The 12,489-nt window shown below is 48.5% G+C and overlaps 1 protein-coding gene across 1 annotated transcript in view; it reads right to left on the bottom strand.

Moving 5' to 3' along the window:
• The window catches only part of Ryr2 (ryanodine receptor 2), a 232,881-nt gene that overhangs the window by 166,571 nt on the left and 53,821 nt on the right, over nucleotides 1–12,489 (bottom strand). The window contains exons 13-15 of the mRNA XM_090318697.1: nucleotides 6,180–6,301; nucleotides 4,917–5,100; nucleotides 3,332–3,467 (exon numbers count right to left, since the gene is read on the bottom strand). Of these exons, the coding sequence (XP_090174823.1) occupies nucleotides 3,332–3,467; nucleotides 4,917–5,100; nucleotides 6,180–6,301 (442 nt within the window). The remainder of the gene's footprint in view (nucleotides 1–3,331; nucleotides 3,468–4,916; nucleotides 5,101–6,179; nucleotides 6,302–12,489) is intronic.

Raw genomic sequence — 12,489 nt, 5'->3', positions numbered from 1 at the left:
GGCCTATCCTGATGATTTCCTACACTGAGGCTTCAGAAAATGAGTATTCATAGAGGTTTAGCTGAAGAGCCACTTCTCAGACATCTTTAGAAATCATTCTGGTCAGAAGTGTCCCACAGATGAATGGCAGAAGCGCAGACACGAGGTATGAAGAATGGGACGGTGATGCTTCAGAAATTAGGGTCTTGTTGCTGACAACATTCTGAGGGCCTCCAGCTGGCAGCTCATAAACCTGCTTTCATCATTCTCCACTTAAAGCTCATATCAACTAAATCCATGTCAAATGCCAAATCGTTACAGATTATCCATCCTCCCTTGCCCTTTTCTCTCCATTCTATAACAGACATGCCCAAGATAAAAAGAGAAGGGGGCGTATGTCACACACAACCTCAGGAGAAAGTAGCTCTACTTTTGAGGAAGAAACCAAGTTTTTGATAGGGAAAGAAAAGCCAGCAGGCTTCACAAGGAAAGTTAAAGCATACATACATGAATACATACATACATGAATACATACATACATACATACATACATACATTTCTTTTTTGGGGGTCAGTCGTGGGGCTTGAACCCTGGGCCTGGGTGTTGTCTGTGAGCATTTCAACTCAAGGCTACCACCCTAGTGCCACAGCACCTCTTCCTACATATATTTTAGAACTCCAATTATGGCTGCAGATATATAAACACGGGTATATGTGGCTATGTTATGACACAGAATTCAAGGAAAACTGCCTGCACCAAACAGATGGTTCTGACTTCTTTTGTGCATTAAAATAGGGCTGTGTTTACTTTTTTCTGGCTATAAAATCAATGATTATAATGGCAATACAAAAACAAGGAGAAATCAAAGAATCATTTTTTTTGCCAGTCCTGGGCTTAAGCTCAGGGCCTCAGCACTGTCCTTGGGCTTTCTCAAGGCTAGAGCTCTACCACTTGAGCCACAGCATCACTTCCAGCTTTTTCTAAGTATGTGGTACCAAGGAATCGAACCCGGGTCTTTGTGCATGCTAGGCAAGCACTCTACCACTAGGCCAGACTCCCGGCCCCCAAAGAATCATTTTTTGAAGGTAAAGTTTCTCCCAATTCTATCCATCTAAAATATCTGTTCCATTTAAACTACCTTGTATTCAGGGGACAGTCCCTTCACTTGTGCATATACATATAAAATAATTTATTTTGCTTCACTTAACTGGGGTTTAAAGTGCAGCTTTTTCCTCTTATCGTCATTCTTCTAAGCATCAGTCCATGTTAAATACCTTTTTATAAGTATGTTATAAAAGTAAATGTATCCCAACAGATTAAGAAGAATAAACGCTTAATAGGGCAAATGATAAATGAAAAGTAAAAGATTTGAATCCTTTCCCAAGAAATAGTCATATAACATTTTCTGTTCATCTTTCAGAAATGTATATATAAGAATGTGTTGGGGGCCGAGTAACGCCATTCTAATAACTTTCTGCTGAGACCTGCAGTAGGGGTAAACAAGTGGACCTCTTTATCCTGCCCACCTGTTGTGCTGATAGGCTCCCGCACCCAATACAAGGAGGGGAGTTTTAGAGAGATTCCTGCCTTGATGAAGCTGCATGGCGTCTGTGCTCTGGAGAAGCAAGGCTGAGTGCGGGAGGACAGTGGGCCCTCTCCTCTCACGGCTTGGACTGGTTGGGGTGTGTTTTTCCCATTCCTCCTCAAGAGGGACTGGGGATGAAGGACCCCGACAGAATGCAGCTTTCCCTACACATGTTTAATTTTATGCCATTAGACTCTAACTCCCCCCCACACACACACACTTAATACAGTGTTGAAATACTAAGGAGCTGCAGTGTGACTGGTGTATTTCCAGTGTTTTCCCAGTGATGCATTGTCTCAATGTTCATCACCCACTCCGAGTTCGATACTGAATCTCCTGTAGCTGACACACCAATATCCTGTTGACGGGGAGGCTGATTTAGGGTATTTGTAAACAATGTTACAGTGGAGATTCTTTCCAGGTTGATACTAATGCTTTTCAAGAACACCTTTCTTAAAGAAGAATTTCTTAAAGTTCTTCATATTGCACAGAGCGAACGTGTATCTGGCTTTGTAAATTTCATCAATCTGCTCGCCAATCCAGGACACACAATCTGACATTTTCCTCAGTGATGACCACGACCAAGGCCTTTGTCCATGCAAACCAGCATTACACAAAGGTCATGCTAAACCCTCCAAACATGTTGAGGGCGGGGAAAGAGGGAGATAAATGTATACAGTGGCCAAGGTGAATCTGCTCAGAATAGAGTACACGATTCTGGAATTGTCTCTACGAACCTCCCTGAATTAACATATGCTAACTCAAAAATAAAACTTAAAAAAAAGGAAAGGAAAGGAGACCTGTGGGGAAAGAGTGATGGGCTCACTGGTTTTTAATAAAGGAAACTAGTAGCCAAGTCCGCCCAGTGCAGGAAACCAATGGGAGACTCTGCAATTGTTTATTAAATAATTACAGCCACGTTTACCCAGTGCACACCCATCGTGCTGGTTAATGCATTCATGCCCGGACAAGAATTCAGCTCAGCAAGCCCTCAGGCCTGCCCCAAACACAGACAGCTATTGGGGAAGGGAGCTGAACTTCCTCCCCGGCCTCCCTCCTACCCCGTCTCTCAAGAATTCGGGAGATTCTAAGGACTGGTCCTCAATTTCGGCATGGGCCCTGCCAGTCAAGGCCAGTGCCAGTGAGATCCCATCCCTGGCCACCACATCTGGATCTCCGGGATCTGAGCTGGTTGTGGAGAACAGGTGGAGCCCCCGTGCCCTACTCTGGTCGCACGCCAGCCAGCCGAGGGAGCCCTCAGACCCCGCGGTCTAAGGCAGTGTGACTGAGAGCATTCTATAATTCCAGCTGAACACGTCCCAAGGCCAGCATCACTCTATCTGCACCAACTTCTCATCCCCGTCTGTGTGAGCAAACGCAACCATGGCAAAATCCCACACCTGTGATGGGTGTGCTCCCATCACAGCACAGCACACAACCGATGAGGAGAGGCTTGCTCACACCTGGGGCCCTCGCATTCTGTGGAGCGGATAAGTGACTCCAGGAAGTTCTAACATAAGCCAACTTCATCCCAACGTGACTTGTGGAGTTGCTGCTAGGATGCAATGATAAAAGTCATCACAGTCCCCAGACTCCTGACACAGCTCGAAATCAGCTCTGGCTGTGTTCTTCCTGCACCCCCACACCGAGATCGTCTGAGGAATTCAGCCCGTGTCATGTGAGGTGAATGGTCACATCACACTCCCACACCGGCCTGCGGGAACGCAGCACTCAGTCACAGGTGGAAGCCGAGCCATGGAACTCACCCAGCAGCTCGTAGAGAGAGTTGAGGATGGACTTCCAGGACTGAGCCGCTTCCCTCCCGGCCACGTCGGCAAAGTGTGCGGCACTGCTGTAGACATGCAGGCGGTCGATGCACTCCAGAACCAGGCTGATCACACCCTATGTGGGAGAAAAACCACGTCAGAAACCAGTCCCACACCCTGAAAAGAGACACACATCTGCTCGGCCACGGTGGCTTATTTAAAGGCCAGGAAGAAAGACATTCGCATGTGAAAGGAAATCTTCCTCGGACCATTCAAGTGGGCATCAATCCTGACAGCCAAGCTCAAACAAGACCGGAAGAATAACAGACTACCCTGAACCAGCCCTCGACAAGGTATGCCACAGGGATTCTACATAAAAGTACAAAAAGAGCTCATTTGTCTCAGACTGGCATTATTACATACACTACATTAAAGACATGATACAATAAGTAAGAGAAAGGGAATTAAACGTCCTTTATAAAGCAAGTAAAAAACTCATAATAAAGTTCTTTAGGAAGGAGCCTGCATTTGAAATGACATGCCCACTGCCTCTGCTACAGCAGAGTTTACACAAGGGCACAAAGCCTATGAGAGGAAAAGGTACTAAGAGTTGACATGGTTTGCTTGAATTCACTTGATAATGGAGAATTTAAGAGGAACCATGAAGTTTTGTCTAGGTCCGGTCTGTATGCCGCCTGTGAGAAAAGGAAGAGGAAAAGGGGAAGGAGGAAAGGAGAAGAGGAAGAGAGGAGAGGGTAGGGGAGCCTGGGAGTGGACAAGGAGGAGGATGACTGGGCTGGGCCAGAAGGAAGCATAACTTCCTACCTGAAAAACAAAATAACGCAAAAGAGGACGGGGCATGGCTCCAGTGGTAACGCATGTGCCTAAGGCCTCGTGTTCACAGCACAGCCAGAGCTTGGCAGTTCCACAGGCCTTGGGGTTTCTGTAAGCCCCCCTCCTCCCAGCCTCACTGCTGGCCAGTGGACAGGGGTTGCTGAGAGGTTAAGGACCTGGCTCTTCCCAGGCTGCCCAGCAGAATGCCCGCTCTCAGCACCACAACACACTCAGATGTGGATGTCCCAAACACACCTTCTCCTTTCCTAAACGATGTCTACATGGAGCTTTTCATACGCCTGTGCACACGTGCCAATGAAATCATGAGGTACTGCATTAGCTCCACTATCCCTTTATTTCCACCCTCCTCCCTCCCTCCTGCTGGCCCCCCACACAAAGCCATGCCCCCCAAAAGTCACTGGCATTTCTCTCCTTTCATTCTCCCTCACCCACCCCCACCATTTAAAAAAAATCTGGATTCTACATATGAGAGAATTGTGATACACATCTATCACAGTCTAGGCTATTTCACTTGATTTCTATTTCCACCCATTTTTCCTGCAAGGTATTCTTCTTTCTAGCTGAATAACACTCCACTGGCAATGTGTGCTGTACACATATACATAGGTAGGTGTGTGTGTGTGTGTGTGTGTGTGTGTGTGTGTGTGTGTGTGTGTGTGTGATTACTTAAAGCTGTGGAATGAATGGGAAGAAGGAAGGCCAGAGGAGCATTAGAGGGGATGGGTCCCACCTCTTCCTGGAAGAGGTTCTGCCGGTTCTTCAGGGCCCGCAGTCTGTTCTGCTTGTCCTCGTGCTCCAGGTGCTCGTCCGGGGGGTGGAAGTAGCCGATGAGGTCCTGCAGACTCAGGCTCACTGACTCAATGGGCAAGTCCACACTGGGTGTCTTGGCTTTCTTGCTGAGAGCATCGAGGCCCCTGGAATGGACAGCCAACACCTCCATCAGGGGCCCCCAGTTTCAACTTCATTGGCTTAGAAATATCATCCCACACAAGTACACCAGATACAGGTGGAAAGGAGAGGGGTGCTCTATCCAAGAGCAGAGGCCAGGCCTCATTGCCTCTGGGGGGTCCTGCCAGATGCCTGCCTCTTCCCAACATAAAGCTCCTGGGGCCTGAGGCATCTCTAAGGAGGCCCAAGAACTGCTGAAGCTGTTCACCATGTCAGGCTCTAGCTCTGTATATGTAGAAAAAAAAAGCATATACCTATCAAATATGCAAGTTTAAAGAAACAGACAGCATCCATTACAGATCAGAAAGTTAATTAGCATAATGTTACCAGAAAATACTTCAGCCACAAGTATGACTGAATTTGAGGATTTTGCAATTGTATTAATTAAGAGAATAATTAGTTACTATGCGTCACTTATTATTTTTAACATACTTTGAATTTCATCACATGTTTTCATTACCCTCATGCCTGTAATCCTGGCAAGATAGGAGGCGGAGATCTCAAGGATCCAGATTTGAAGCTATCCTAGGTAGAAGAGTCTGTGAGGCTCTACCAGCAAAATGCTGGACTGGACATATGGCTTAAGTGGTAGAACACCAGCTATGAACAAGCAATCCAATTAGGAATGAGAGACCCTGAATGTGAATTCAAGAATTTGAATTAAAAAGAAATTTTCAATAGCAGTTTTGATTATATTCTGCCAACCCACCATTGTGTATTTATGACCGTAGTATATTTTAGGAAGTATCCACTTGTAACTCTAGGAGGAATTTCTTTTAGAAAATTAAGGGCCGGGAGTTTGGTCTAGTGGTTAAAGTGCTTGCCTAGCATGCACGAAGGCCTGGGTTCGATTCCTTGGTACCACATACATAGAAAAAAGCTGGAAGTGGTGCTAAGGCTCAAGTGGTAGAGCTCTAACCTTGAGAAAGTCCAAGGACAGTGCTCAGGCCCTGAGCTTAAGCCCAGGACTGGCAAAAAAAACAAAAAACAAAAAACGAAAAAAAAAAAAAAAAGAAAATCAACTAACCCCTGCAGCAAACATTACCTTATAAATCTATTGAAAAGGAAGACAGTGCTGCGTATGACCCGGGCTGTACGAGATTCTTCGTGCTGAGATCGAGATAAATTCAAGCCATCATCCATGTGTCCTTCATGGTGCATGATAGCCTGGAAGAAAGAGGAGTCACAGACACATATGGAAAAGTGGAGTCACAGCCACACACAGAGTAGTCACAGCCACACACAGAACAGAGGAGTCACAGCCGCACACGGAACAGAGGAGTCACGGCCACACACGGAACAGAGGAGTCACAGCCACACATGGAACAGAGGAGTCACAGCCACACATGGAACAGAGGAGTCACAGCCGCACACGGAACAGAAGAGTCACAGCTACACACAGAGGAGTCACAGCCACACACGGAACAGAGGAGTCACAGCCGCACACGGAACAGAGGAGTCACAGCCACACACGGAACAGAGGAGTCACAGCCACACACAGAACAGAGGAATCACAGCCACACACGGAACAGAGGAGTCACAGCCACACACGGAACAGAGGAGTCACAGCCGCACACGGAACAGAGGAGTCACAGCCACACACGGAACAGAGGAGTCACAGCCACACACAGAGGAGTCACAGCCACACATGGAACGGAGGAGTCACAGCCGCACACGGAACAGAGGAGTCACAGCTACACACAGAGGAGTCACAGCCACACATGGAACAGAGGAGTCACAGCCACACACAGAGGAGTCACAGCCACACATGGAACGGAGGAGTCACAGCCACACACGGAACAGAGGAGTCATGGCCGCACACGGAACAGAGGAGTCATGGCCGCACACAGAACAGAGGAGTCACAGCCGCACATGGAACAGAGTAGTCACAGCTACACACAGAGGAGTCACAGCCACACACGGAACAGAGGAGTCACAGCCACACACGGAACAGAGGAGTCACAGCCACACACGGAACAGAGGAGTCACAGCCACACACAGAGGAGTCACAGCCACACACGGAACAGAGGAGTCACAGCCACACACGGAACAGAGGAGTCACAGCCACACATGGAACAGAGGAGTCACAGCCACACATGGAACGGAGGAGTCACAGCCGAGGAGTCACAGCCGCACACAGAACAGAGGAGTCACAGCCGCAAACGGAACAGAGGAGTCACAGCTACACACAGAGGAGTCACAGCCACACACGGAACAGAGGAGTCACAGCCGCACACGGAACAGAGGAGTCACAGCCGCACACGGAACAGAGGAGTCACAGCCGCACACGGAACAGAGGAGTCACAGCCGCACACGGAACAGAGGAGTCACAGCCGCACACGGAACAGAGGAGTCACAGCCGCACACGGAACAGAGGAGTCACAGCCACACACGGAACAGAGGAGTCACAGCCACACATGGAACAGAGGAGTCACAGCCACACATGGAACGGAGGAGTCACAGCCGAGGAGTCACAGCCGCACACAGAACAGAGGAGTCACAGCCGCAAACGGAACAGAGGAGTCACAGCTACACACAGAGGAGTCACAGCCACACACGGAACAGAGGAGTCACAGCCGCACACGGAACAGAGGAGTCACAGCCGCACACGGAACAGAGGAGTCACAGCCGCACACGGAACAGAGGAGTCACAGCCGCACACGGAACGGAGGAGTCACAGCCACACATGGAACGGAGGAGTCACAGCCGAGGAGTCACAGCCGCACACAGAACAGAGGAGTCACAGCCGCACACGGAACAGAGGAGTCACAGCTACACACAGAGGAGTCACAGCCACACACGGAACAGAGGAATCACAGCCACACACGGAACAGAGGAGTCACAGCCGCACACGGAACAGAGGAGTCACAGCCACACACGGAACAGAGGAGTCACAGCCACACACAGAGGAGTCACAGCCACACATGGAACGGAGGAGTCACAGCCGCACACAGAACAGAGGAGTCACAGCTACACACAGAGGAGTCACAGCCACACATGGAACAGAGGAGTCACAGCCACACACAGAGGAGTCACAGCCACACATGGAACGGAGGAGTCACAGCCACACACGGAACAGAGGAGTCATGGCCGCACACGGAACAGAGGAGTCACAGCCACACACGGAACAGAGGAGTCACAGCCGCACACGGAACAGGGGAGTCACAGCCACACATGGAACAGAGGAATCACAGCCACACATGGAACAGAGGAGTCACAGCCACACATGGAACGGAGGAGTCACAGCCGAGCAGTCACAGCCGCACACAGAACAGAGGAGTCACAGCCGCACATGGAACAGAGGAGTCACAGCTACACACGGAACAGAGGAGTCACAGCCGCACACGGAACAGAGGAGTCACAGCCACACATGGAACAGAGGAGTCACAGCCACACACAGAGGAGTCACAGCCACACATGGAACGGAGGAGTCACAGCCGCACACGGAACAGAGGAGTCACAGCTACACACAGAGGAGTCACAGCCACACATGGAACAGAGGAGTCACAGCCACACACAGAGGAGTCACAGCCACACATGGAACGGAGGAGTCACAGCCACACACGGAACAGAGGAGTCATGGCCGCACACGGAACAGAGGAGTCACAGCCACACACGGAACAGAGGAGTCATGGCCGCACACAGAACAGAGGAGTCACAGCCGCACACGGAACAGGGGAGTCACAGCCACACATGGAACAGAGGAATCACAGCCACACATGGAACAGAGGAGTCACAGCCACACATGGAACGGAGGAGTCACAGCCGAGGAGTCACAGCCGCACACAGAACAGAGGAGTCACAGCCGCACATGGAACAGAGGAGTCACAGCTACACACGGAACAGAGGAGTCACAGCCGCACACGGAACAGAGGAGTCACAGCCACACATGGAACAGAGGAGTCACAGCCACACACAGAGGAGTCACAGCCACACATGGAACGGAGGAATCACAGCCGCACACGGAACAGAGGAGTCACAGCTACACACAGAGGAGTCACAGCCACACATGGAACAGAGGAGTCACAGCCACACACAGAGGAGTCACAGCCACACATGGAACGGAGGAGTCACAGCCACACACGGAACAGAGGAGTCATGGCCGCACACGGAACAGAGGAGTCACAGCCACACACGGAACAGGGGAGTCACAGCCACACATGGAACAGAGGAATCACAGCCACACATGGAACAGAGGAATCACAACCACACATGGAACAGAGGAGGCACAGCCGCACACGGAACAGAGGAGTCACAGCCACACACAGAGGAGTCACAGCCACACACGGAACAGAGGAATCACAGCCACACATGGAACAGAGGAGTCACAGCCGCACACAGAACAGAGGAGTCACAGCCACACACAGAGGAGTCACAGCCACACACGGAACAGAGGAATCACAGCCACACACGGAACAGAGGAATCACAGCCACACATGGAACAGAGGAGTCACAGCCACACACGGAACAGGGGAGTCACAGCCACACACAGAGGAGTCACAGCCACACACGGAACAGAGGAGTCACAGCCGCACACAGAACAGAGGAGTCACAGCCACACACGGAACAGAGGAGTCACAGCCGCACACAGAACAGGGGAGTCACGGCCGCACATGGAACAGAGGAGTCACGGCCACACATGGAACGGAGGAGTCACAGCCACACACGGAACAGGGAAGTAATGGCTGCACACGGAACGGAGGAGTCACAGACACACACAGAGGAATCACAGCCACACACAGAGGAGTCATGGCCACACACAGAACAACACGGTGTCAAAAAGCTCAGACCTTACAGTAAACTCAGTCAAAAGTGAGCAAGCCATCAGAAAGCTGTGGTGTTCACAGTAAATAATAGGTGATTGTTCCCAAGGATGAAAAGGAAAAGGCATTATAAATTGAGCAAAAGGAGCAGCAGGGTCTTTTTAACCACCCACCCCCATGGCTTAGACCAGGGACAAGGAGGAACTGGCACAAGGTACATACGTTACATTGTAACACACCCAGTATACAGGAATGCAGTGGATCACTAAATTATACACACCACTTCTCAGGTTTCTATTTTTTTTTGTCAGTTATGGGACTTGAACTCTGGGCCCAAGTGCCTGAGTTTTTCAGCTCAAGGCTAGTGCTCTACCACGTTGAGCCACAGCGCCACTTCCTGTTTTCTAGTGGTGAACTGGAGATAACAGTCTCACAAACTTTATGCCCGGGCCAGCTTTGAACCGAGATCCTTAGATCCCAGCCACCTGAGTTGCTAGGATTATATGCATGAGTTATCAGAGACCAGTGCATCTAAATATTAAGTATACACGCATACTATTAGTTCTTCTGCTCGACTTCCCACTTCTGAGCTTTCTAAGCCTGTATAGCATTCAGATAGGAAAGGACTTGGAGGATTGCTCTCAGCATCCAGAGCACAAAAGAGATGATATGAGGAGAGCCAGTAAAGCCTAGTCCAGTCCTGCCTGCCCTGCCCATTGTCCACCACCATCCAGACAGATATGCAACAGCAGAGTCCAGCTATGCGCCAGGTGCCAGAACTGCTACCTGGCCTCCTTCCTGCCAACACTTGGAGTGAGATAACGTAGCACACCTAATCAAGTTGTAAACACTAAAAGCAGGCACTGTCTAGAAAGCAAATGAGAAGGAACCCTAAGCCCATAATAAGTGAGCCACAGATACACGGTGTGCTTGTAAATTATACACTGCTTGCCTTTGTCCAGAAAGAAGCGACTGAAACAAAGGAGCGTATTACTCACTGAAAAAAAAGGACACCAAAGAAAGTGGAAAGCAAAATTAATGAAGATAAAAAGACAGATTCATCAACTAGAAATAAAATCCTAGAAAGGATGAATGAACCCCAAATCTGATTCTATGAGAAGATAAATAGATCAACCTTTCATAAACCATGCTTAAAATAAGAGGGAGCAGAAAGCACAGAGGAAAGGGATTAATTACAATGACAGAATGCTACGTACAACTCGGTGACAAAAACCCAAAACAAACGCGTGCAACAAGCAAGAATGGATAATCCAGAAGACAAGGATGGATTCACAGGCAAGCAGACAACAATAATCAACATAGCTGGATGCCATGGGACACGCTACGGTCCTGGCTTCCAGAAGGAGGAGACAGGAGGTCACCAGAGCCCAAAACCTTGGGAATCACCTAAACAGCAATAGGGAGAAAGGTAGCATTTCCAATAATAAAAAGGAAGAAGGGGGGCCAGCATGCACGAAGACCCAGGTTCAATTCCTTGGTGCCACATACATAGAAAAAAGCCAGAAGTGGTGCTGAGGCTCAAGTGGTAGAGCTCTAGCCTTGAGAAAGTCCAAGGACAGTGCTCAGGCCCTGAACCCAAGTCCAGGACTGGCAAAAAAAAAAAGGAGGAGGGAAAAAATTTTAAAAGCCTCATATTATTATTTGTCTCCCATTAATATTAACTAGGAAAGTTCTTCAGAAAATATTGAAAAGATCATTTAAGATTCAATATTTTAAAGACCATATGCCTAGATGCTTCTACAGGTGAAATGTGATAAGTCTCAAAGAACAAGCAGTCCTGAAGTAGCCTAGGTTAGACCAGGGCTTAGGAAATGATGGGTTATCATCTCTTTTATGAAGCCCCTGAGCAAGGAATAGTTTTAATATCTTTAAATGACTGAATAAAGGCCAAAGGAGACTTGGTATTTCATGACATATAAAAATTGCATGATATTCAAATTCACCTCCTCATAAAGTTGATTTCCTTTATGAATATACATAACTCTGCATAAAATATTAATAAATTAAGTCTAATAGGTCTTGGCAAAAATAATACACTCTGCTCCCATCAGCCTTCACCGAGGCATGCAGGATTCTCCAAACACTGGATGTCTTATGACATTTATTTTGATGGTAGGTTAAAAGAGATAAAATCCAGAAATCATTGTTGATCATTTTGAAAAAGCTAAATAAAATGGGAGTAGTAGGAAACTAAACTTCAGCAGTTGCTAAGATGCACGAGTTTATAACTCTCATCAGAAAGGAGTAAAAATTTGCCACAAAGAGAAAAAGGCCACCTGAAATACAAAAGGAAGCGGGGTGACATGTTCTAAGAAGGATATCAACAAAAATGAGAACTTCAAAAACATCAAAAAGCGTTCACAGAAGAAAAGGGCAGCGAAAATTACTGGAGAAGCAAGAGTCCTGGCATGGAGAAGAGGAACCCGTGCCCTACTGAGAAAGAAACCGGCAGACTCGAACACACACTCACAGAGGAAGCCTTCAGAGGACACTGCAGCAGCAGCTGGCATGGTCTGGAAGCAGTTGGTGATGGGTACCTGGATTAGGTGAGCAGAGGAGAGCGGGCATGCC

This window comes from Megascapheus bottae, chromosome 26, assembly GCF_031878675.1.
Source record: "Megascapheus bottae isolate mThoBot1 chromosome 26, mThoBot2.hap1, whole genome shotgun sequence".
Taxonomy (NCBI): Eukaryota; Metazoa; Chordata; class Mammalia; order Rodentia; family Geomyidae; genus Megascapheus; species Megascapheus bottae.
This window is presented reverse-complemented; position numbering and strand designations above follow the sequence as displayed.